The sequence below is a fragment of the Arvicola amphibius genome, chromosome 1 (genome assembly GCF_903992535.2).
Source record: "Arvicola amphibius chromosome 1, mArvAmp1.2, whole genome shotgun sequence".
Lineage (NCBI taxonomy): Eukaryota > Metazoa > Chordata > Mammalia > Rodentia > Cricetidae > Arvicola > Arvicola amphibius.
In genome coordinates this window covers 101523419-101546851 of record NC_052047.1, presented here as the reverse complement: position 1 = coordinate 101546851, position 23433 = coordinate 101523419, and the positions used below count along the sequence as shown (strand labels likewise).

Genomic DNA, 23433 nt, shown 5'->3' with positions numbered 1-23433 from the left:
GTACATGTGTCGAAACAAGGAAGGTAGATGAAGCAACACAGGACGACAGATATGTCCTCACCATTGCACCAGCCATATCCTAGCTCTAATTCTTTTCAGAGACTTCCTAAGCCCCAGAGCAAACTGTATCATCCCCACTCGGGTACTTTGTCCCTTTGGCTGTCCTGAGTTTGGGCTTGGCCTGCTTCTTTGGAGACCCCAAAGTGTTAAGTAGTAAAGGGGACAATAGGGAATCAAGAGGCTAGTGACGGCTAGTAACTGTGTGCATTAGAGATGTGCTTAGGTATGTTGACCTGAGCTTGGGGACAATAGTAGGCAGGCAGGAACAAGGAGGGGACAGACAGGCCATCTCCGCCTCCTTCCTCCTCTGCCCTCCCCACCCCAACAGCCCCTATTTGATGTGTCAGTCAGTGGAGCAGAAACCACAGATACTTCCTCAAAGCAGCAGCCTAAGCTCAGAGCCCACTCACCCCCTGAAGCCACATCACCCCCTGAAGCTATGGTGAGTCCCCAAGCCCCTAGTGGAAGTCCATTCTGGCCAGAAACAAGGGGCACAAGCAAAAGCTGAGAAACTGGTAAATAGGCCCCATGGGTAGCCCGGCAGATATATAGAGCTGGCAATAGTTTTGAGAATGCAATGCTACAGGCAAAGGCAGAGAACAGCCAAGGCATAGCTTGAACTCTTGTGGATCAAGCTTGGATCTGTGATTGCAAGCGGGGCAGGCTGGGTCTGCCTGGAATGGTATCTCCTCACCCCAGGTCAGCATTTGGGATGAGAACAGAGGCTTCCTGTGGGGTGAATAAGTGGGTCACGCACCTCCTGCCCTAGCCTCCCCCTCCACCACCACCGCTTTGTCCCCAGTCAGTCATCCAAGCTATGCTCTGCTAACCCTTATCTCTATCTAGAGCTGTTGCCTCAACTCAGTAACTAGGGCTTCAACAAAGAAATGTCTAACTCTGAGAAAGAACCACTTCCTTCCCAGAGGTGTTTCGGAATCTCTCCATCTCAGATGGGCTCACACGATTCTGCCCTCCCTGTCCTCCAATCTTTTTGACTCTAGATGAAGGCAGGCTGAGAGGTCCCTCAGAGAAGGTATTGCCTTGTTATCTACTTGTACCTGTAACCTATGGCAAATGGCCAGCTCTGAGAGCACCAGAATATTCTGAACATACCATACAGTACATGCGCTCATGTGGAGAGTCTGCTTGCTGGTTGTGGGTGTTGTGAGCCTTCCTGTGTATACCCACATCTTAGACTGTCTGTAGTCCTGCTTAGACTTTTATTTCTGTAAATATTTACTGAGTACCTACTATGTGCCAGACACTGGGAAGTCATTGATGGTCTAGATGTATGTGAAGGTTGGGTCTTCCTTGATGGCTACCTTCTTTTTCGTGACAGGGTCTCTAACTGTACCCAGAGCCTGTTGACTTAGCTAGCCCAGCTAGCCAGCAAGCCCTAGAGGATCTTCTCTCAAGGCCTCTCAAAGTGCTGCTCCTGGCTTTTTTATGTATGGGTACTGAGGATAGAACTCAGGTAGTCAGACTTTCATGACAAGTACTTTGCCTACTGAGCAATCTCTTTAGCTTCCCAAATAGAACTTGTAACAGTTTAGTCAAACTGGGTGTCCCAGCATGTGGGAGGTGGAGGTAGGAGGATAAGGAGTTTATTCTCCTCAGCTACATAGCAAGTTTGAGGCCAGCCTGGGATATACTAGACACTGCCTCAATAAACAAACAAACAAGACAAAAACGCTAGTCAGTGATGTGGTGTGGCTCAATGCCACAGAGCTTGCTTAGCAAAGTACTGGGCTCCATCCCCAACACTACAAAAATACAAACCCCCAAAACAACCTGGTATAAAGACATTGCAGCAGAACTAATATAAAAAATGTGATAGGTGATGGGAGATATAAAGAGAACAGTTAGGAAGGGCAGCGAAGGTGGACAACTGGGCAAGGGAAACTGATTAAAATAGGATTGTCTCCAAAGGAGCATTGTCGCAAAGACATGGAGGAAGAAGAGGACAGACCCGTGTATTGAGATGTATGCATTACAAACATGATAGAAGCTATGAGATGGGGAGGAAGTTTTTGCTTTCCCTTGAAAAATGAAAACTGAGAGGTTGGGAATGGAGAGATTCAGCAGGCCTGTCTGGGATGAGTCCATCACAGTATTCAGGGCTATGGGGATAGTTCCTCTAGCTGGGGTGGCAGTGAGAAGTGGTTGGATTCCGGATGTATTTTGAAATCGGAACAAAACAGGCTGGGGAGAACCTGGTGGTAAGGCAAGGGGCAAAGAGGGAACCAAATGGGAGCAGAAGGCGCAAAGGTTGAAGATATTGGGAAGTACTTCACTGACTGGAAGTACCGTGTGGGGGTCATGGGCTAGTAGAGGCATCAGGAGCTAGGTCCTGTTAAGAGATGAGGTTAGACCCAGTTTAGGTGGAGGGGTCAGGGGTGTGTGGCTTCCAGGAACCTGAGGAATAGTTCCTACCCAAAAAGAGAAGCTGGCTGAGGTAGAGCTAAGGTTGAGGAAGAAACAACAGTAGAATGGGAGCCAAAGGGAAATGGAGTGTGATGGGTTTGTATGTCTATGACCAACTGTATCTGTAGGTACCTAGTTGTTTCTCCATCTGCTTTCTTGTATGAGACTCTTCCTGAATAATCTGTCTTCTTAGGGAAGCAATCAGGACTTCCGAAACCTCCAAGCTAAGTTCCAGGCCTCTCAAGAGCCTGGAGAACCATCCAGAAAACCCATAAAGCCTGAGTTCAACAAACTCCTGAAGAAGTTTCCACAGACTGAGTTAAGTGAGCAGCCCAGGAAGGCCTCACAGTCTGAGCTCAGCACAGTGTCCTTGAAACCCCTGCAGCTGCAGTTTGCGGACATCCCCAAGAAGGCCTCACAGTCAGAGGGTCTCAGAAAGTCACCACAGCCTGAGTTCAAAGATTTCCCAAGGAAGCCTCTATATCCAGAGTTCACTGGTCTCAAGAAGCCCTCACAGGATGAGTTCACAGATTCCAAGAAGCCCCCACAGCCCCAGTTTGCCAGCCTCCCTAAGCCCTCACAGCCTGAGTTTACTAATCTCCCCAAGAAGCTTCCCAAACTCGAGTTTGGTGAACTCCCCAAGAAGTCTCCACAGCTTGAGGCACCCCAGGAGCCTAGTATATCTACCCAGAAGCCCCTGATATCTGAGCTCAGCAATCCTGCCAGGCCCCCAGTAGAGCTCAAACCTACATTTCCCAAGAAGTTCTGGCAGCCTGAATCCAGTGAGGCCCCTCTGAAGTCCTTGCCATTCGAGTCCAGTACTTTTCCCAAGAAGCCACTGCAGCCTCAGGCTGTTGGTTCCTCTAGGAAGTCCCTGACACAGGTAGAGTCCAGCGAAGTTCCTCAGACATCCAAGCCTGGGTCCAGTGAGTTTTACCCCCACTTGCCAGAGCCTGACATCAGTACCTTTCCCAAGAAGTCCCTGCAGTCTGAGCTCAATGAGAATTTCAAGAAATCTCCATCTCTTCAGGCCACTGGTTGCACACAGTCTCCACAGCAGCCCATGTCCTATGAGGTCCCCCAGACACCCTCCTGGAAGCCTGAGTCATGTAATCCCCCATCTTACTCCCTGCAGCCGGACTTCCATGCATTGCCCAAGAAGCATCCACAGCTCCAGCTAAGTGACCTTACCAGGACATCCTCGGAGCCCGAAGTCTGCAAATTTCCCAAGAAGCCTCAGCAGCCAGCCCCCAAAGTGCTTCCTAAGAAGCCCTCGGAGCAGGAACTGGGTCATCTCCCTAGAACATCCTCGGAGCCTGAGTTCAGCTCGCTCCCCAGGAAGTTTCTGCAGCCTCAACATGGCAAGTTCTTCCAGCCTGACTTTCCCAAGGGTCTGCCCAGAAAGCCTAAACTTCCTGGTTCAGAGTGCTCCCTGCCCTCTGCCTTTGAGGGTTCCAGCCCCCAGTTCCCCCTCAGCCCTGGGTATGGAGTCTCTGGGATACCCAATTGGAGATCAGAAGACTTCCAAGTACAGCACCCACCCCAGCGAAGGCCTTTGCCTTCAGCCAGCAGCCTGGGATCTCCTCCAGCCAAGCCCCCATTACCACCTGTCCCCATCAATATCCAAAGCTTCCGGAGAGCCTCAGCAACGGCCACAGGTGAGTTAGAGTAGGTGGTTCAGGCAGAGGAGGGGGAAATCTCTGGGTAGAGCCACTTCCTTCCCGTTCTCTCTCTTCCACAGCTGTACTGAAGACTGGCTCTTCTGGGACCCACTTCCCAGCCCAACCTCAACAGACCATGCAGTGAGTTTTGGGAGAAAGGGGCCAGGCATGGGTATAAGGCTAAAGAAGGCCCTCATCTCAGGTATCCCTGCAGGAACCCGGACGAAATCTATGAGCTGTATGATGCTGTGGAAGCCACAAGTGACTCTAGTCTCAGCCCCAGAGGCAGAGGTTTGTAGGTGGTCTAGGTGGTTGGCTTGGGTACCCATGAAACATTAGTTACAAAGGCATGCTTGCATGATCCAAGTTTAAGAACACATAAAGTGATCCAGACCAGACTGGATGCTGGTGGGCCAGATGGTAATGAAGGGGATGCCCAGAGGCACCCAAGGAGCCAGGCTTTCTGTAGGTAGAAGCATGTGACAAGAGGCCTGGACAACAATGAAAGAATTGCAGAAACCATAGTTGGCAAACTAGACAAGATGGCGTTATCAAGCAGGGAATGAGTGGCATGCTCCTTTCATATAACCTAGCACTCGTGCAGGAGTCATGGCAGGATCATGGATAAGGAAAGCATCAGGTTCCAAAGCTGGGCAAGGTTAATTACAATGTACAACTGTAACTCCAGCATTTAGGCAGCAGGATGATCTGCCTTGGCTACGCAGCAACCAAGACGAGCCTGGATGAGACCCTGCAAACAAAACCAAAGCAAATGGCACCCACCAGGTTCCTTGCAGTTCATCCCAAGAGAATGTCCCAGCAAGATATATACTCGCAGCAGCAGGTTCTCCTTTCTTCTAAGTCAGTCTGAGGGGCTCCACGATCGGTGTCTCCATGGCAACAGCATGGGGTTTTATGAACGAGCTTTGATGATTTTGTAGCCAAGGGAGTTACCCCATTGCCAATGAAGAAGTTCAAGGATCCGAGACTAGGCCCAGCCAATTGATTTAGAGCTGTGGGGATTCCAGCTAAGCGCCCACCCAACCCCCCCTCCCAGCTATTTCCTGTTTTACTAGCTTACTAGGGCTCCTAGGAGGGTCTTTGGCCTTGGGATGTGCTTGCTCTCACTGTTCCAGCTGGAGGTCCTGATACAAAGCCAGATGCTTTCAAATTCTCCAGCCCTTGCTCCTTTCTGGGCCCTTTTTGTTTGCTTCTGTGGAGGGGAAGCTCTATAGTTGGGGAAGGGTCACTGTTCAAGGTCATGATCAAATATCAGACCCCTGAATTTCTCCTTTCAGTGCAATGTGTGAGCCTTCCTGTAGCACAGAGCCTCTCAAAGTCTGTTTTGAGTATTTCAGAGTGATCTTTCTAGTACCAGAGTGGCCTAGGGACCACCTATTCTTTGGTTCCTTTGAAACATAGCCCCCCTACATCTTTTGTCAATTGGGAACTCACCTGGAGGGGCAGGGTTCAGCCCTGCTCAGAACAAGCTGCAGGATAACCCAGAACCAGAGAGCCCAGTATTGTCATAGTATACCTGTTAACTCCAGCTCCTAGCTATGAGACCACTCAAGGCTGAGGCAGGTCATGAGAAAAGCAGGTGCAGTACAGGTTCTGAGCAGGACCCAGATCTCTGCCTACAGAGTAGAAATCAAGCTCTGCACTGACTCAGTATGACACATACACCCCTCTGTGGGCTATCATCTGAAAGGACAGAGGCAGATAGATCTAGGACAGCCTGGACTATATAGTGAGAACAAAAAATCCAAACACAAAGGCCTACAAATCCATCCCATCTCTACAATTTTAGACAACTTCTCAGCCTTTATTTTCCTCACCAAAATGAACCTTACCTTACCCACAAGGACTGATAAACCCTGAGAAAAGTACAGGAGTAGAGTGGTCAATTCAGGGAAGCCCTGAGGATCCAGAGAGCAAACACAACCCATCAAGTCACTAGGGTAGAGAAAGAGCTAGGGACCTTTGTCCTGACTCTGTCCAATGCCCTCAGATGGAGTGCCGTCTACCCAGCAAGCCACCAGATGGCCTCAGCAGGATGCAGAGCTCAGGTACATGGGGCAAATGGGGTGATTTGGGCTGAGATCTGGGACTCTAATAGAGGATACTTCTTAATCATAAGTACTCCAATGTCTGGGTCTTCTAGGAAGAACGCTACTCAACTACAGCAGCTGCCACCCACAGACCTCAAGCTGCTGAAACAGATCAGGAAGGCAGAGAAAGCTGAGAGAGAGTTTAGAAAGAAGTTCAAGGTGAGAACATGGAGTGAAGAATGAGTCCTGGGATGACTGGTACCCAAGGCCCACGATTTCCATCCTGGGGAAAAAACCAAGAATACAGAAAGTCTTAACATGTTAACATGATGTTCCCCAAGTTTGAAGGTGAGATTGTGATTCAAACAAAGATGATGATTGACCCCAATGCCAAGACCCGGCGTGGGGGTGGCAAGCACCTGGGTATCCGCCGTGGAGAAATCCTGGAGGTGATCGAGTTTACTAACAAGGATGAGATGCTGTGCCGGGACCCTAAGGGCAAGTGTAAGTGTGTTTGGCCCACATCTAGGGAAAGGAGTGAGAGTGCTAAGGTTGAGAATCCATTCTGTCTGCTCTCTCCTGCAGATGGCTATGTACCCAGAACTGCACTGTTGCCCTTGTAAGTACTGGTCCTGCCTGGGTGGAATGGGGAACACCAAGGTTGGCTCCTATTGACAATATTGTGCTCTCTGCCAGGGAAACAGAAGTATACGATGATGTCAGCTTTGGGGGTATGTACAGTGACTCCCATGGGGATACTTGTTATCACGCCTCTGTGGCACAGGATCACTTGAATTCATCTTTCTTTGCAGACCCTCTGGACAACCAACCATTTCCTCAGGGACAGTAAGGCAGACAGACAGGTGGGTTCCAGAACCACCAGCCCAGCCACTGCTCACCCAGGAGCCCTGGATCCTAGCCTGGCAATACCCAATATGCCCACATAAAACCTTGTTAAAACATCCTTGTTTCTTGTCCTCTTCTTTCTGACTAGAACACACAGCAGAACACAGGCACATGTAAGGGACCAAAGGTGAAACAAAAGAAAAATCAATTGCCCACCCAATAGGAAAGGCGCTGCTGAAGACGCACACATACATATCCTAGATGACCAGTAGCTCTGTCCCAAAATTCCTTGTGGGCTTCAGGCATTTGCGTTGCCAAGTGAGTCTATAACAGTCCTTCACTGGAACTCCTGCCTAACAGGACATCAGCATGAAGTATTTCCCAAATAGTGACATTCTTAGTGGTCTTGAACAAAGAAAAGCCAAATTGAAGTGAGCTTCACCCAATGTCTGGGACTCACAGAATAAAGCCACAGGATGATTTTCAGGATTGTTATTATCACTCCGGAGAAGATCCTGGATCTGTACTAGTGTTCCTACTATAACTAGGGTCTGCTCTCCAAACAGTGGGGTCCACAGACAACAGCAACTGGGTGAGATCCCTGGAGGACACAGCTCCCAGGAAGGAAGAAGTACCAGCTGCCCCAGTCTTGCAGAACTCAGATGGCCACCTCTACAACATATACACACAAAAAAAGCAAGCCACTTTCAGGAACTGGTATTTATTATCAAAGTCATATTTGATGTCAACAAGATGCCACAACTACAAAAAAAATTGCGCACATTGCAATCTCAATGCAAACAGTCAAATGGAACCCCAATCATTAAAATATTAATTCAGATCACCCCAAAAAGCAACTGAATTTTTTAAACATCTTTATACATCCAGCCAACAAATTAAAATGGTTAACAAGAAAAAATACAAATTCAGAGGTCTGGTATTGATGTTTAAAAAAGGCAACTGCTTAAGCATTTCTATCGATTCGAACATCAATCTCTCGACCACTCAGCTTCATGCCATTCATCATCCGGCAGGCTCTCTCAGCCACCTCTGGAGATTCAAACTTAACCACACCGCACCCCTTGGACTTTCCGTTCTCCATCTTGATGTCGGCGTACAGCACGTGGCCTGGCACAGGGAGGGAAGAAGAGACCACACGCATCAGGCAAACCCAGAGCTCAGCCTCAGTCTGGGCTCCACTCAGTCCAGATCACCTGTTGGATTTTGGTGACAGAGTCAAAAAGGAGAGAGGCCCTTGCGCATGAAGTGAATGCTCAGAACACCATGTATGGCGCCAGCAACTACAGCCCTCTCCACTCTATTGCCATTGTTCTCCAAGCAGGACAACAGCCTAACCTGCTGTGAAGAACTTGCCAAGAAGCTTCAAATGTTCGCCTTTCTGCTCCAGCAAGTTACAGAGAGGGGCCTATGTGGAGCCAACTTTTGATTAGAATTCTTGAGGCCTGATTGTTGAATACTACTATCTGGTCACAAGGCCATGGCCGATATGATACTTCTATATTGCCCTATGTAAGCCAGGTACACCTAGTGAGTAGCTTACACATATCCATTTATAGACCTATTAAGTTATTAAGTACCCAGGTATGTGTCAAGTACAAAAGAAATGGGTCTATAATAGAGCAGAAGTCAAAGACACATTAGTGCTGTTAGGGCCCATAATTCTTGTGCTAATAATAATAATGGCTTGGGGAGAGATGACACTCCAGTGGCTACTCATGATAAAGTTCTGAAAGATATTAACGAGCAATTCATCAGAAAACATGCCTGCCAAAGCAGGACACAATGGTACATATCTGCAACCCAGTACTTGAGAGGTTAAAGCAAGATTTTTTTTAGGCCAGACTGGAGCTACATGGCAAGACCCAGGTTCAAAAGAAGGGAATGACAAGACAGAACTAAAGGAGGGAAGACAGAAAGGAGAAGAGAAAGGTAGCTCACCTGAAATCCCAGCCCTTGGGAAGTGGAGGTAGGAGAATCAAGAATTCAAAGTCACTGAGGATGTAGCTCAGTGTATACAGTGCTTGTTTAGCATGCACAAAACCCTGGGTTTTAGTCCTAACACTTATACAAACCAGGCACAGTGGCCCACCCATGTAATCCCAGCATTCAGGAGTTAGAAGTTCAAGGTTATTTTTGACTATACAATAGGAAGTTTAAGGGCCACTCTGAGTTCAAGAAACCCAATGTTAAAACAACAACAACAACATAACAAAAGCAAAGCAAAACAAAAAAAGACAAACAAACCAATCAAAACCAAAAACCTGAGAGTTCAAGATAATTCTTGGCTACATATTGATTTTGCAGTCAATTTGGGCTAATTGGATCCTAGTCTCAAAAAGGAAAAAAAAAGGGAAGGATAAAAAAGTAGGGAAAAGGAAAGGTAATCTTCTGGCAAATTCAAGGGAGAAAAGGGAGATAAGTTTCCAGAAGACTGAGTTTGCATTTTCTCAGGGGTGGGGAGAGTGGCATGTTCCAATCTGAGCTTTTGGAATATCTAGTTATAATAATGACTGATGTGAAATTTGCAATGGAGAGAATCAAAGACCAGACAAGAAAGTGGGCTTTGACTCTACAGCTTATACTAAAGAACCATGGGAAAGCACTACTTCTGAATGCTGAGCCATTTCTGAATGAGGAAACAAACAGGTGTTTTGATTGAACTTAACTAAGAATGTGCAATGGTAAGGGAAGACTGCATCGTGGTCACCAAGGAAGCTTTCCAGAAAGGTTGCCTGGGTGTACCTATGAATCCACAGAGACTTTCAGTCTATACTGTGTGCCCAGACCAGACCTACAACTGCTGAGCATATGTATACTCTGGGCAACTAAACCAGCTATGGGCTTCATGGGGGAAAGCAACTTGTCTTGGATTTACTTCTTTTGTTTTTGCTTCTTATAAGTCTGTGACCTTGGGAAGGTGGCTTTCTTTGCTGACTCTTATGTAAAAAGACAATACTGCCTTCTCTCAGAAACTGAGAAGGCGGTGGTGGCATTTGCCTGTAGTTTCAGAACATGGAAGGCCTGAGAGGGAAAAGAATCATGAACCAGCTTAAGTTGTAGCAGAGACAGAGAAACTGTCTCAAAACTAACTAGAGAAGAACAGCATGGATGAAATGAGCACATGGCATGACACATACCAGGACACCCAACACCCGACTAAATAGCTGCAGAGGCAGAACAATGGCAAGGCCATGGACACTCAAGAGCCCATGGACAGTGGCTAAGGCTAAGAAGTAAGAAGGAAGCTTCACTGCTACAACTCAACAGCATCACCAACAAGCCACAACACAGAAATGCACATAGACAGTCTTTCTCAAACAGACACTTACCGCATTCGTTGAATTTGTCTTTTAGCATCTTCCATGTAAAATCAAATGGGAGCTGAGGAAAAAAAAAAAGAGCAGACTAATCTGTGATGCAACCAAATAGTGTACAGACATCACAATAGATACAAGATTATGATTTGAAGGTTGCCATGGGCTGGAGGTGTAGCTTAGGTGCAGGGTGATTTGCCTAGTATATGTATAACCCTAGAGCACCCATGTGCTCCATGCTAGCACCGCCAATGGGGTCAATGCCAGGGCCCATCCCCAGTATTACCCCCAATTCCAAAACAATCTCTACTTCTCATCACAGACAGGCAGGCTGACTTCTTTATGACAATCAGCAGAGAAGAAAACACATCTCTAGCTTATGGGTATATCCTAAGAGCTAAGTGGGCAACCCACAATCCAGTGACAAAATGTAATTCTACAACAACCACCTCTCTCTGAATCACTGTGCCAAGACTAAAGTGTCCCTCAAGCCAAGGGAATCAGAAACCACAAACCTTTAGAGCCCAGTCTACTCTACTGACCCACACATCCCAGGCAAATGCCAGACTACTATAATTTTGTTTCTTTGTGTTTTAGAGACAGGGTCTCACTTGGAAGTTCTTGCTAACCTGAATCTCACAGAGAGCCCACCTAACCTTTATCTCCAGAGTGCAGGAATTAAAAGAATGGGCCATCATGCCTGGCCCTGCGACTATTTCTTCTGTAAACCCTCAACCTCCAGTTCAGTTTTGGGGATGGACAAGTTATATTCCCCATGCTACCCAGTTCTCCCTTCAGCAGGCATCCTTCTGGTCTATATCACTCAGCCCACTGATCTCCCCACCATTCATTCACAACACCGAGGAGCTCCTAAAGAACCACTTACATTTCTCACAAATATCTGGCAAGCCTTCCTGGCTACTCCAGGTGCATGGCCTCCAGCTCCGCCAAAGGAACCTGCGAAGCTTCCTCCAAAGTTGCCCCGCTCCATCTCAATGGCTCGGTCAAAGCTAGCACCGCCAGCGCCACCCATGGCCAGGCCCATCCGCTCAATGCCAGCGCCCAATGCCGGGCCCATGGCAGGGCCCATGCGCTCCAGGCTGTTGGCGCCCATTCGCTCCAGGCCCATACGCTCCAAACTGTTGGCTCCCATGCGCTCCAGGCCCATGCGCTCCAGGTTGTTGGCGCCCATGCGCTCCAGGCCGGTGGCCATACGATCCATCACAGGGCCCATGCGCTCCAGGCCGGCCCCCATGCCTGTGGGCACCATGCGATCCATGCTCAGGCCCATACGCTCAATGGCCGGGCCCATGCGCTCTACACCAGAGCCCATACGATCAATGGTCTGGCCCACTCGGTCAATGGGCGCGGCCATTCGCTCCAGGCCAAAGCCCATGCCGGCACCCATGCGCTCCACGCCAGAGCCAATGCGCTCCATGGTCTGGCCCATGCGCTCAATACTGGAAGCCATGTGGTCAAGACCTAGTGGGCCCATGCGCTCAATGCCAGAGCCCATGCGCTCAACTGAGCCCATGCGGTCCATGACCAGGCCCATGCGCTCAATCTCAGAGCCCACTCGATCCATGCCATGGCCTAGGCCTGCGCTCATGCGCTCCATGCCAGCACCGCCAATGCGGTCAATGCCAGGGCCCATCCTCTCGATCCCAGGGACACTGCCTCCAGCTCCACCTGAAACAGGAATAAAAAGTACAAGCGGAAGTCAGGGACTTGTGTAGGCATTCATATACCAATGCATGCCTGGCTGGGCACTTCAGATCCCAAGTTCAACCACAAATCAGGAAGTCATGCTCAAAATAATTTATTATTAAGAAAACCCAATGTTAGCAACAAGATCTCCACAATCATCCTTTCCACTCCATAGCACAGGTACAAATTTCACAATAAAATTTAAGTAATAAAAATTCACCCTCACTGGGTGTTGGTGTGATACACCGGTTAAACAACAGCACTGGGGACGCAGAGGCTGACTTGGTCTACAAACTGAGTTCCAGGGCAGCCCAGGCTACACCACAGAAAAAAAAACCTGCCTCAAGAGGGGGTTAAAAAAAAAGACAAAATAACAAAAACCAAACAAAAACAATACTCATCATAAAACAAAAACTTCACCTTCATGCTGGTACCTATGACAAACCTGAGTCACACATCAATTCCTGAAAACGTTTTAGTTTCCTCATCAGCAGACATTGAGAAACCCTCTCAAAGAAGCACGCAAAACTTCACACTCAGTAACTCATGATAACTGTTAAGTTACATGGAGACAATCCAAAGCCACTTACAACCTTTATCCTCTTTCAACTTGTTCCTCTTAAGATACCCTGCTGACAGCCAGTCTGGCTGCATTTCCTTAGCGCTTCCAGGGCACAGTGATTACACAGCCATGCAAGCAGAAGGTAAAAAGTTCGTGTACACGTGCACACAAACTGGTCATTTCCTGGGACCTTTCCTTCTGTGCAAGAAATTGACAGCTTGTATATATTTATCTCATTGGTTTTGGAAGAAGAAAGATGCTGACAGCAAGGCAGGGTCGATTCTTGAAGAGGCCAAGGGTCAGTGACCAGTGCACAATGACACTCAACCATGGTGCTTGCAACCCTGGACAGGGACCCATCACTTCACCACGCAGAGCTCAAAACCGAAATTTCATGGTGCCCACCACTCAACACAGCAGTCTAGCCGATGGTTAGCCTACTACTGACCCAAAATGTAAAATTCAAGCTGGGAGATGGTGGCACATGCCTTTAATTCCAGCACTTGGGAGGCAGATCTCTGTGAGTTCAAGGCTAGCCTGGTCTATAAGAGCTAGTTCCAGGACAGGCTACAAAGCTACAGAGAAACTTTGTTGGGGGTGGGGTGGGGGGTTTCAACAAGAACAATCAGCAATTTTTATAACAGTATGTAACTCTAAAGTTATATGGCCTGGCACAAGTCAATTCATTTCTCTGTGCCCACTTCTGTGGCTAAAATGCAGCACACACACACACACACACACACACACACAAAACAAGCACAACTTCAAGAACGTTAGTGTTTCAGAATAGAAATAGCTCAGAAAGTAACTTTTTCACATTGCAAGAGGAAAACAGGTTCTGGCTTGACATATCATGGCTAGCAATGATGCTGGCAGCCCCATGCCAACAGTAGCAAACCAGGAAAGACCTAAGCAGAGCTCCCATAGAAATGCCTGGCAAGTGGGCTGCCAAAGGAAGGCCAAACTTGAAGGCTGGAGAAAAGGGGGGTGGGGGTGGGGCTTAAAAGGTACAGTTAGGGCTGGAGAGCTAGCTCAGAGTTCATTCAGTTCCCAGCATCACATAGATCACAACCACCTACAGTTCCCTGCCTTTAGTGCACCTGTACTCATGTGCACATTCCTATACATACACACACACACATCTTTTTCATCTTTTTTTTTTTTTTAAAAAAGGTACATTTAATTCTAAGTGCTCATAAAACTATCATGTAAGAACATATACCAAAATGTTTGCAGTATTCATCAATGGACACTGGGCCTATAGATATTCATTCCTTGACTCTTTCTAATGAACACAAATGCATGTTTCAACAAGCATTTATCATTTATTAGGTGGTACACTTTTCATTTTTAAAAGTTTTTATATGCACTGGCTCTTTTACAAGCCTCTGAGGTGAAACCTATTATTCCCCCATTTTAAAGTCGAGTACTACAAACGTAGGTATTGTCACTTACCACAAGCCACACAGCTATGGAAAGGCAGCGATTGCTCCCACCCTAGGTAGTCTGTGTCAGAGCCCATGTTTTGCCACACTACTGTTGAGTCCCCATTAAATGCCTGTTCTAACAACAACAACAACAACACAGAATCAGAATATCAAGCTAAGTGATTCCTACCTCCTCCCTGCTTTGCAATGATCTCTCCTCTCTTCAGTGCATTACTTAGGATTTCTAAGGAAATCAGAAAGAAAAAGTAATTAGTCAAATTTTTCTGTAACAGAAACCTTCCTATTATATTCTAGAAGCATAATAGTTTGTTTTTATTCTTTTTTAAAGAAAAGGAAAGGGGTTTAAGAAACACACATAAACAAATCATTTTACAGAAAACAGGAAAGCCACAATGTTAGGGCTCCTTATAGCTTCAGAGTCAGGCCAGTTTGCAGGGTGCCTGCAAATTCATCCAGCAGAGAGGTGGTGTGCATCAATGAGCAAACTCAAAGACAGGAGAAGAGGCCTCAACCCTCGCTCAGCAGCAGTTTTCTAGAGGTGCTCTGGTAACTTAGTATTGAGTTTTCCCAGTGAGCAGGAAACCACGCCTTTCTGTCTTCTGCTCAGAAGCCTGAAGCCTGCCTGCACAGATTCAATCACCCTTCTCTGCACCACAAAATAAATTGAAGCTGTAGTTGTATAGAACCAGGAAGTGAGAACCATCAGTGCCCAAGGATCAAGCTGGATGTGATGTTGACAAAGACACAGGAGAATTACTTCCCTGCCCCATCAAGAAAACACCCAAGCCTCCTTAAAGTCTGCTACTATCATTAATATCCTCCTCAGAAATTAACGTTTTAGCTTCTATCATGTGAGAACAGAGCTACGAGCAGAAAATAGGTCCTTAACCATCAATCACAGGACTTCCCAGCTGTCAGAATTGTTTGCAAATGAGACACAGAGAAACCTTTATGGAATGATGTACAGAAACAGATGCGTTTTCTGTGGGCGTGTGGCCATAGAAATCTTAAGAGCATCCTTGCTAATGGTAGGCATCTGACAGTACAGAAGGAACCCCTACCCATCCGTAACCTGTCACTCCTAAAGACCACTGTCACTAGAGACTCTGTCATCTCCTTTTAGTTGGGGAACACCTACTACTATGTAGTGTTTATAAGAGAGTAGAGGTGCCGGGAAGTGGTGGCGCGCGCCTTTAATCCCAGCACTCAGGAGGCAGAGGCAGGCAGATCTCTGTGAGTTTGAGGCCAGCCTGGTCTACAAGAACTAGTTCCAGGACAGACTCCAAAAGCTGCAGAGAAACCCTGTCTCAAAAAAACAAAAAGAGTAGAGGTGAGTGAAGTCACCGTGGTCATTTTTGCAGGATGCACGAAGGTATGGACAGTATTTGCAAGGTACTGGGAGATTATTTGAGTGTACCACCCTGACTGCTGATGAACAAGTGGAATGATTAGCCTTCTAGACATGTGGAAAAAACTACGGCATGCATGTTGTGGGTGCCTAATTGGCTGCCTACTTCAACACAGTTTTGAGAAGGTGTCTGAGCTGTGAATCCAGTTCCACAGTGCCTGGTAGACAGAAGATATTCCTGAACTGCTTTTGGGAACTTAGTGTGGTTACGACCAAGTGTCTGTGTCAGTCAGAAGGGAAAGCCTGTGATGCTGTGTTATTCAAGGACATTAACACTGGTATGGACCATCTGTGTTGGAATAACAAGAATAAAGCAGAGGCCTGCCTACCAGAAAAGGCAGGACAGCACCCCCCCCCCCAAAAGTTAGATGCTTCTGTCAATATTATAGCCCCAAACCAGAAAGAGCATGGCCTTCAAAACTGACGTCAAGATCCTGCCATGGCTTCTTTTGTATTCTAGGCACTCTGTGTCTCTCAGGTGGAGATGGTTACAAGCTTTTGTGATGAATAATCTGTATTACATTGGATATTTAAGTATGGTTGTTAGACATGATTTCCCCATTGCAACTGGAAACCAACACTACTTCATGGGCAACAAACTGCACAGAAAATGGAAGATCTATATTGAGGGTCAGTATTCATCTGGATATGTTCAACCTTGCTACATAAGACACCTGAGACTCATTTCAGGACATGTGTGGGGTTCACAGCAAAATACTGACACTTACTAAGAATGCCTACAACAGCCAGGCGGTGGTGGTGCACGCCTTTAATCCCAGCTCTCTGTGAGTTCAAGGCCAGCGTGGTCTACAAGAGCTAGTTCCAGGACAGGCACCAAAGCTACAGAGAAACCCTGTTTCGGGGGAAAAAAAAAAAAAAGAAAAAAAAGAAAAAAGAAAGAACGCCTACAACAAAAGTTTTGCTCCCTTTTATGTGCATTTGAGGTTACCAAATCATAAGGAAATCTAGGGAAATGATCACATTTAATTAGCTTCCATGGAACTACTGATATAAAACTGACCACCATCATAATCATGACTATTATTGCTCCATCAAAGTGTGACAAGAACTGATAGAACTTCCGGGAAGCTAAAAAGCTGTTGACAGTTTTTGTTTAAACAGCAGAGATTTGTAGGCTTAGAAACTGGTATATGGCTAGGTGGTGGTGGCACATGCCTTTGGTCCCACTCTGAAGGCAGATGGATCTCATTAAGTTCAAGGCCAACCTGGTCTACAGAGCAAGTTCCAGGACTACACAAGAGAAACCCTGCCTTGAAAAAATTTTAGAAAGAAATTAAAAAAAAAAAAAAATCAAATAGACAAAAGGCTAAATATTTATAAAGCCAAAGCTTCTGGTCTTTTGGGTTGGTCCTTGCATTCCACAGTTATGTTCTATTTATTGTTTTGCAAAAATAGCCATTTTAACATTTGATAAAGCATATCTATAAAAACAGGTAAGGAGAAAGTTACCTACTTTATTACCCTTTCTGTATTTTTCAAGGTAGGCAATTTTAACCTGTATATCATATAATAAAAGGAAATATTTGAAAAGGAAAAAAAATCTTACATTTCCCAGTCTTTTGCAATGTGAGAAAATGTACTTAACTTTTCTGGTCCTTAAGTATACTAACCTCAAAGCACATCTTGTACCATTATCCCTGCAACCACAAATGAAAAGCTAGCCCATTGCTGTTTGTTTCTTGTATTCCAAACACGTGGGAGGAAGGTTGGGAAAGTACAGAGAGAGACAAGGTGGTTCCTGTCTGTTGGCAAGTACAGTTTATTCTTCCATGGCACCCAAGATCCTAATTCCCTATGAGAGTTTTACATCACTAAACCACATATTTAAGAAGTTGAAACACTCAAACTCTTTCTACAGACATTCCGTAAGTGGGTGCTTCACTAACTATTCCCTATGCCTTCTCTCCAAACCTATATATATATATATATATAATTGCCCTGTTTGCTGGCAACAGCAGTTGCCTGTGCCGAAGCTCTGGGTCTCCAGCTGTCAGCTTCAGTTGTTCCTTTGCCCTGTCTCCCTACACTGTTGCTTTGAGCACAGCTTATCCACTGGCTGTCCACAACAATTCTTTCTAGGTCTTAGCATATTTCATGTGCTGCGAAGGGCCTGGAAACAATACTCTCACACACTTCCTCATTACACTACTCTCCTGGCCTTTTATAGCTAACATCTCTTCAAGTGCATCCTATCTCAAGGTCGACAGCCACAGATACATTTTTGAAGCATGAAAAACAGCTGCTTGCACAAAGAAGTGAAATATCTACTTACTGCCATGATATAAGAGACTGTGCAGTTGAGAGAAACGAACAAAAGAACAACAATAAAAAAAAGAAACCAGAACAAACTCCAAACCAATTAATGCTATTACTCTGAAAATACAAATTATTTTATTTGGTATAGACTGTTCTATTCCTTTGTGTTTGATCACAAGTAGTAGCAGGAAATTCAAAGAATAAATAGTATCAGTCAAAAAAAAAAAAAAGGGGGGGGGGGTGGCACAGTAGCAGGGCTAGCAAGGGGCAGTAAGGCCTGCAGATGTTTCCATCTAGGTCAGGACAAACTTCCTGTTGCCATGAGAAGTACCCTCACAGACCACTTCAGGATAGGAAAGGTTGACACGCTTGCCACATAGGTAAGAGGCAGGCAAGAGAACTGCAAAATGATGGAAGATTCTGAACATAACATCATGTCGTTTTCTTTTGGTCACAGACATGGCACCAAGACAGTGTTTTAAAACATATCTTTAGCCGGGCGGGGGTGGGGCATGCCTTTAATCCCAGCACTCGGGAGGCAGAGGCAGGCGGATCTCTGAGTTCGAGGCCAGCCTGGTCTACAAGAGCTAGATCCAGAAACTAGTAGGCTCTAAAAACTACAGGGAAACCCTGTCTTGAAAAACCAAAAAAAAAAAAAAAAAAAAAAAAAAAAAATCTTGGGCTGGAGAGATGGCTTAGTGGTTAAGAGCATTGCCTGCTCTTCCAAAGGTCCTGAGTTCAATTCCCAGCAACCACATGGTGGCTCACAACCATCTGTAATGAGGTCTGGTGCCCTCTTCTGGCCTGCAGGCATACACAGATAGAATACTGTATACATAATGAATAAATATTTAAAAAAAATACCTTTAATACAGGACTATTCTAGACATAGAAACAATGGCAATAAGAAATGTAATCATCCTAGTCAGATACTCAGAGCAACCAGTTAAGAAAAAGTAAAACCATTTCACCTTTTTCAAATGTAGATGCCTTTATTTAATTTTATTCTTTATTAACAAACCAAAGCAGGGATTTCCTTATCCATTTTTATACCTACTAGGTTTTGCTTGACCTTTCCTTCAACTCTCCCTCCCTAGGATGCTAAAACCCTTTCACTCTCATATACATCCCTTAAAGCCTCTTTCTTTTCTCTCTAGTCCCCCACACCCTTGCAGATTCACATATATAAAGTCAAAGTTAATGTGTGCATCTACCTTCACTAGCAACCAAGTTAGGTTTAGATGGCTCAGTGGTTAAGATCATTGGTTGTTTTTCCAGAGGTCCATGGGTTCAATTCCCAGCACCCACAGGGCATCTCATACTCTGTAACTTCAGTTCCAAGGGATGACACTGCCTTCTGGCCTCCTTAGGTACCAGGAATGAAAGTGGCACATGCAGGTAAACACCTATACACATAAACTACAATTAATAAAGACAACCTGTAGAGCTGGAATGTTTGCCTGAATTAGGTATTTGAAGACAATCTTCCTAGGGTCTTTAAACATTTTTAAGAACACAATATCAACCGGACACAAAAATTGGCAGTTTGCCTGGGGAAAGAATCCATGGTATTGGGATGAGCTGGACCTCCACAACCTACCTGTATGCCCAAAAGTAGACACTGCCTACATGGAGCCCATGGAACCTTCTTATCCATTTTCCCTGTTAAGGGGTTCTCCAAAGCTCTAAGGCAGTCTCATTTCTGGTAAAGTTTCTTTCACATATACCATACTCCATCTCTGTGGAAAAAAATATTACCCTAGACCTTCCTAGTAACATCATATGCTTTAAATATTAAGAGTCATAGACAAATAAGTTACATGAAGTCAATGACTAAAGCTCTTCTATAGGAAACTGCCCACTCACACTTATTCCTTAAAGATGGGAGGCACTGCACACAAATGCCCTATCTTATTCTGAGGACTAATCTACAACTTCTGCCACAAGTACATAGTGGTTCACTCATCAACAAACTAGCGACTCAAAGGCAGGCTACAGAGATGTCTCTCATATAGAGCAGATCTACTAGGCACTAACACACATTAACCAAAAGCTGTTATCTCACCAATACTCACAACTACATAGAGAAATCAAGGCTCAAATCCCTTAGTAACTGCCAAAATCACATGCCTGGTAAGTACAAGGCCAAGGCAAACTAAATGGAGAAATATGTCTGGATACAAACTTCTACCCATTTGACCTTACAGCACCATTAATGCTGCTGTGAGCTATCTATCTATCATCCTTTACAATGTATTAAAACATGCAGAAGCTGTGGGGGTAAAAGGCCAACCACAGTGGATACCTGCCTAAGATAGTCTTTCATGGGGTTGGAGAGATGGCTCGGTGGTTAAGTGCAGAGGAGTTGGGTTCGCTTCCTAGCAGCATAGACTTACAACTGTCTGTTCCAGTTCCAGCAGATCCAACACCCTCTACTGACCTCCAAAGCCACCAGCCACACATATAATGTACACACATACACAGATACTCACATTCATAAAATAAACTTAAATAACAAAAACTTTTGTGTGACTCCTATCACTGTCTACTTTTTTCCTATACATATATGCATGCCCATCTCATGCAAGATACAAATGTGTTACCACTTTGCTTTCCTCCTCTACTGAGAGGCTGTTGGAAAATCTAGTAGTATTGGATAGGGGAGTATGAATCTGTGGTAAGTTTGCCTGGCATACATGAGGCACTGGGTTCTAAGCCCAAATGAGGGGAAATAAAAACATATTACTTTGACCCTTGGGAATACCAGGCAAATTGGTGCTGTGCAGTAGGTACCTTTTAGTGTTTAAGTTTACTTGCAAGCAGCTTGCAGCCTGATCTTTTCAAGGAAATAAACAATTAGAGATGCAGCAGGCTTAGATATACTTTCCCATTTACTTATTTAGACTGTGTGTGTGTGTGTGTGTGTTTGTGTGTGTACCCGTGCGTGTGCGCGTATGCATGGGCAAGTTAACATAGAACAACTTGTGGAAGTCAGTTTTCTTCTTCTACCACATGGGCTCTGAGAATGGAACTCAGTTTATTATGTTCAGCAGCAAATGCCTTTATCTGCAGAGCCATCTTACCAACCTGTTAACAATTTAATAAAGACTCTGGGCAAAGGCGGAACTACAGCGTGAACCAACCCAGGTAAAGCCCATAGATCAGTCTTTTTCCTTTTTCAAACGTGTCCAATTTGAGTGTGAATATGGAAGAAGGTCAAGCCAATGCAGGCCTTAATACATAGGTAGAGGCCTTCATCATCGATGTGTTAACAGGTTCTCTGGAAACCAGTGTGCTCCTCAAAAACACCTTAGAAGATACTCCAAGTCTGCCCCATACTACTTGAACACTTCACTACAGACCAGCAAAGAAACACGTAAGCACAAATCCTTAATTACTCTCATTCCAGGAAAACTTTATGAATAGTAGCAGCAGCTTTCCAGTAATTAGAAATCAAACTTCCACTGGCATACAGAGGATTTTCAAAAGCAAGGACATCCAGTTTCCCAGCCATGAGACTGCCACTGTGCTGGAGGCAATTCTAAAAGGCAGGATGGAGGCATGAGGAAGAGGCTAAAGACAGGCTGAATCCACATCATATCTATCATCCCTATTTACTGGCCACATGAGTTTAGGTACGTTACTCTCTGTGCCCCAGTTTCTGACAAAATGAGAGCAACAATACCTACTCGTGTGAATCTTAGAAGGACTGAACATAGCAACATTGGTTGTTCTTTGTTTTTAAAATATATGCGTTAAGTGTAGGGAGGATACTGGTTGCTTTTTGGACCATCATACTGGCACTTCTGATTTAGTTTATGTGAAGCCATCTAAATCAGACATGTTATGGTTGCCTGAGCAATTAAGTCAGGTGCTTTAAATCTTTCTGAGTATATTAGAATGAACCACTTCGCCCAATATAAGCAACTGCTACAAGATTTGGAAACAACTGTAGTGAGATTTCTTTATCACTGGATGCCTTGTGGCTCCACCAACTCAAAATTTTGGCCTAATGCATTCTGGACAAGCTCTTGTCTTCTCAAATAATGGGATCTCATTAATTCAAGTAGAGCCAAGGATCCATTCCTACACTGTTCAAACCCAACTGAGGTTATCTGAGGTCTTGTTGCAACTAATGTGACTTCATCAGTAACTCTTAGGCAACTCAAAATCCCACTGATTAGAAAAGAACAAAAATTCTACCAACCATTATGATCTAGCAATAGATCAGAGCTGTCTATATAAGGTCATGTCTACAGAAGGCCAAGTAAAAAAGTTAACTAGTTGATGTGGTCAGCATCATGTGGCCTTGGTGCTCTAAAATTACTGAGGATTTCTGAACCTCTTCTGCACTTAGAAACACATGACCTTGATCTTATCAACTGAGCAAACAACAACCCCCAAGAGCAGGTTAAAGTTGTGTCTAGGACGGATGAAGGTAGGTGCCACTCCCTTGTAACTAGTGTCATCAAGAAATTAAATTCTCGGGGCTGGAGAGATGGCTCAGAGGTTAAGAGCACTGCCTGCTCTTCCAAAGGTCCTGAGTTCAATTCCCAGAAACCACATGGTGGCTCACAACCATCTGTAATGAGGTCTGGTGCCCTCTTCTGGCCTGTAGGCATACACACAGACAGAATATTGTATACATAATAAATAAATTTAAAAAAAAAAAGAAATTAAATTCTCCAACAACAGAGGCAATCAAGTATGATACCTTGATACACTGACTGGGAGGAGTTTGTCTTGTCCACAGAAATTTTAAGAGTATACTAGCAGTTATGGGGTGGAACAGTCCTCAGTGGGCCAGGTCAAGCATACATTTAGCCACTCCTGCTATATCTTCTGCTTCTCTGACCTCAGAACATTTATGTCTAGGGGATACTGTGACCCTTTATGAAAGAATGAACTTGGGGAGAGGTCCATGGTTGAATTCATTAACATAACATTACGTAAACCAAACAAGGATAGCAAGGTATTATCAACACACCGTTAATATTCTAACACTAGATTTATATTTATTACAAGGTCGTAAGGGATATTAAGATAACTAGAGTTTATAAACGATTCTGTCCACAACTTGAGAGTCATCAGCAAAAAAGATCAAGAAAGAACAACTCCAGCATTCCAAGTCAAGGGCATTTTGGAAAGCATCCTTTAAAACACCAGGGGCTGGAGGTTCAGTGGTTAAGAGCACTGGCTCCTCATCCAGAGGTACTGAATTTAATTCCCGGCAATCACATGGTGGCTCAGAACCATCTATAGTGGGATCTGATGCCCTCTCTAGCATAAAGTCTTACATGTAGATAGAGCACTCATATACATAAATTGTGTGTGTGCAGAACTCAGAACCTACAGAGTTTAACTGAAGTTGTCAGATTCCCCAGAGTTATGAGTCATCATGTGCAATAGCTGTGTCCTCTCCAGTCCCTGAAAGACATTTTAGAGTGTGCAGAGCATAAACACTGTTGCTTATGTGTTTGCTGTAGGCAGTAAGGAAATTGAAATTTTTACTGCTTAAGTACTGAGGGGATCTGATATGGTGATTAAGTGGGATAAAACAGGAATTATACACAGCAGGTTTACAGTCTAAAGGACAGCAAGAAGCCCTTAGCTACAAAGGATAGACAAGACACAAGCTAGAGAAAATGTTATTC

At 45.1% G+C, this 23433-nt stretch overlaps 2 protein-coding genes across 4 annotated transcripts in view; one reads left to right on the top strand and one right to left on the bottom strand.

Annotated features, from left to right (window-relative positions):
• The first annotated feature begins 448 nt into the window (after positions 1-448).
• On the top strand, positions 449-7158 carry Pram1 (PML-RARA regulated adaptor molecule 1). The gene is made up of 10 exons (XM_038316388.1): positions 449-502; positions 2678-4142; positions 4226-4286; positions 4360-4436; positions 6157-6214; positions 6310-6415; positions 6538-6700; positions 6782-6815; positions 6893-6927; positions 7009-7158. The coding sequence occupies exons 1-10, from the start codon at positions 500-502 to the stop codon at positions 7044-7046; spliced, it is 2040 nt and encodes a 679-aa protein (XP_038172316.1). The 5' UTR covers positions 449-499; the 3' UTR covers positions 7047-7158.
• Positions 7159-7747: 589 nt separating this feature from the next.
• Hnrnpm (heterogeneous nuclear ribonucleoprotein M) overlaps positions 7748-23433 on the bottom strand; it is a 43029-nt gene continuing 27343 nt past the window's right edge. For all 3 annotated transcript variants that reach the window (XM_038323511.1, XM_038323520.1, XM_038323503.1), the window contains 4 exons: positions 14264-14317; positions 11264-12066; positions 10393-10444; positions 7748-8170 (listed from right to left, as the gene is read on the bottom strand). In XM_038323511.1, coding sequence (XP_038179439.1) covers positions 8007-8170; positions 10393-10444; positions 11264-12066; positions 14264-14317 — 1073 coding nt within the window. In that variant the 3' untranslated portion in view covers positions 7748-8006. The remainder of the gene's footprint in view (positions 8171-10392; positions 10445-11263; positions 12067-14263; positions 14318-23433) is intronic.

Bases quoted from the DNA above. Each gene is read 5' to 3' on its own strand.
- Pram1 (XM_038316388.1), top strand. The intron at 6,416-6,537 runs GTGAGAACATGG...ATGTTCCCCAAG, and splicing joins AGTTTAGAAAGAAGTTCAAG to TTTGAAGGTGAGATTGTGAT. The intron at 6,816-6,892 runs GTAAGTACTGGT...GCTCTCTGCCAG, and splicing joins AGAACTGCACTGTTGCCCTT to GGAAACAGAAGTATACGATG.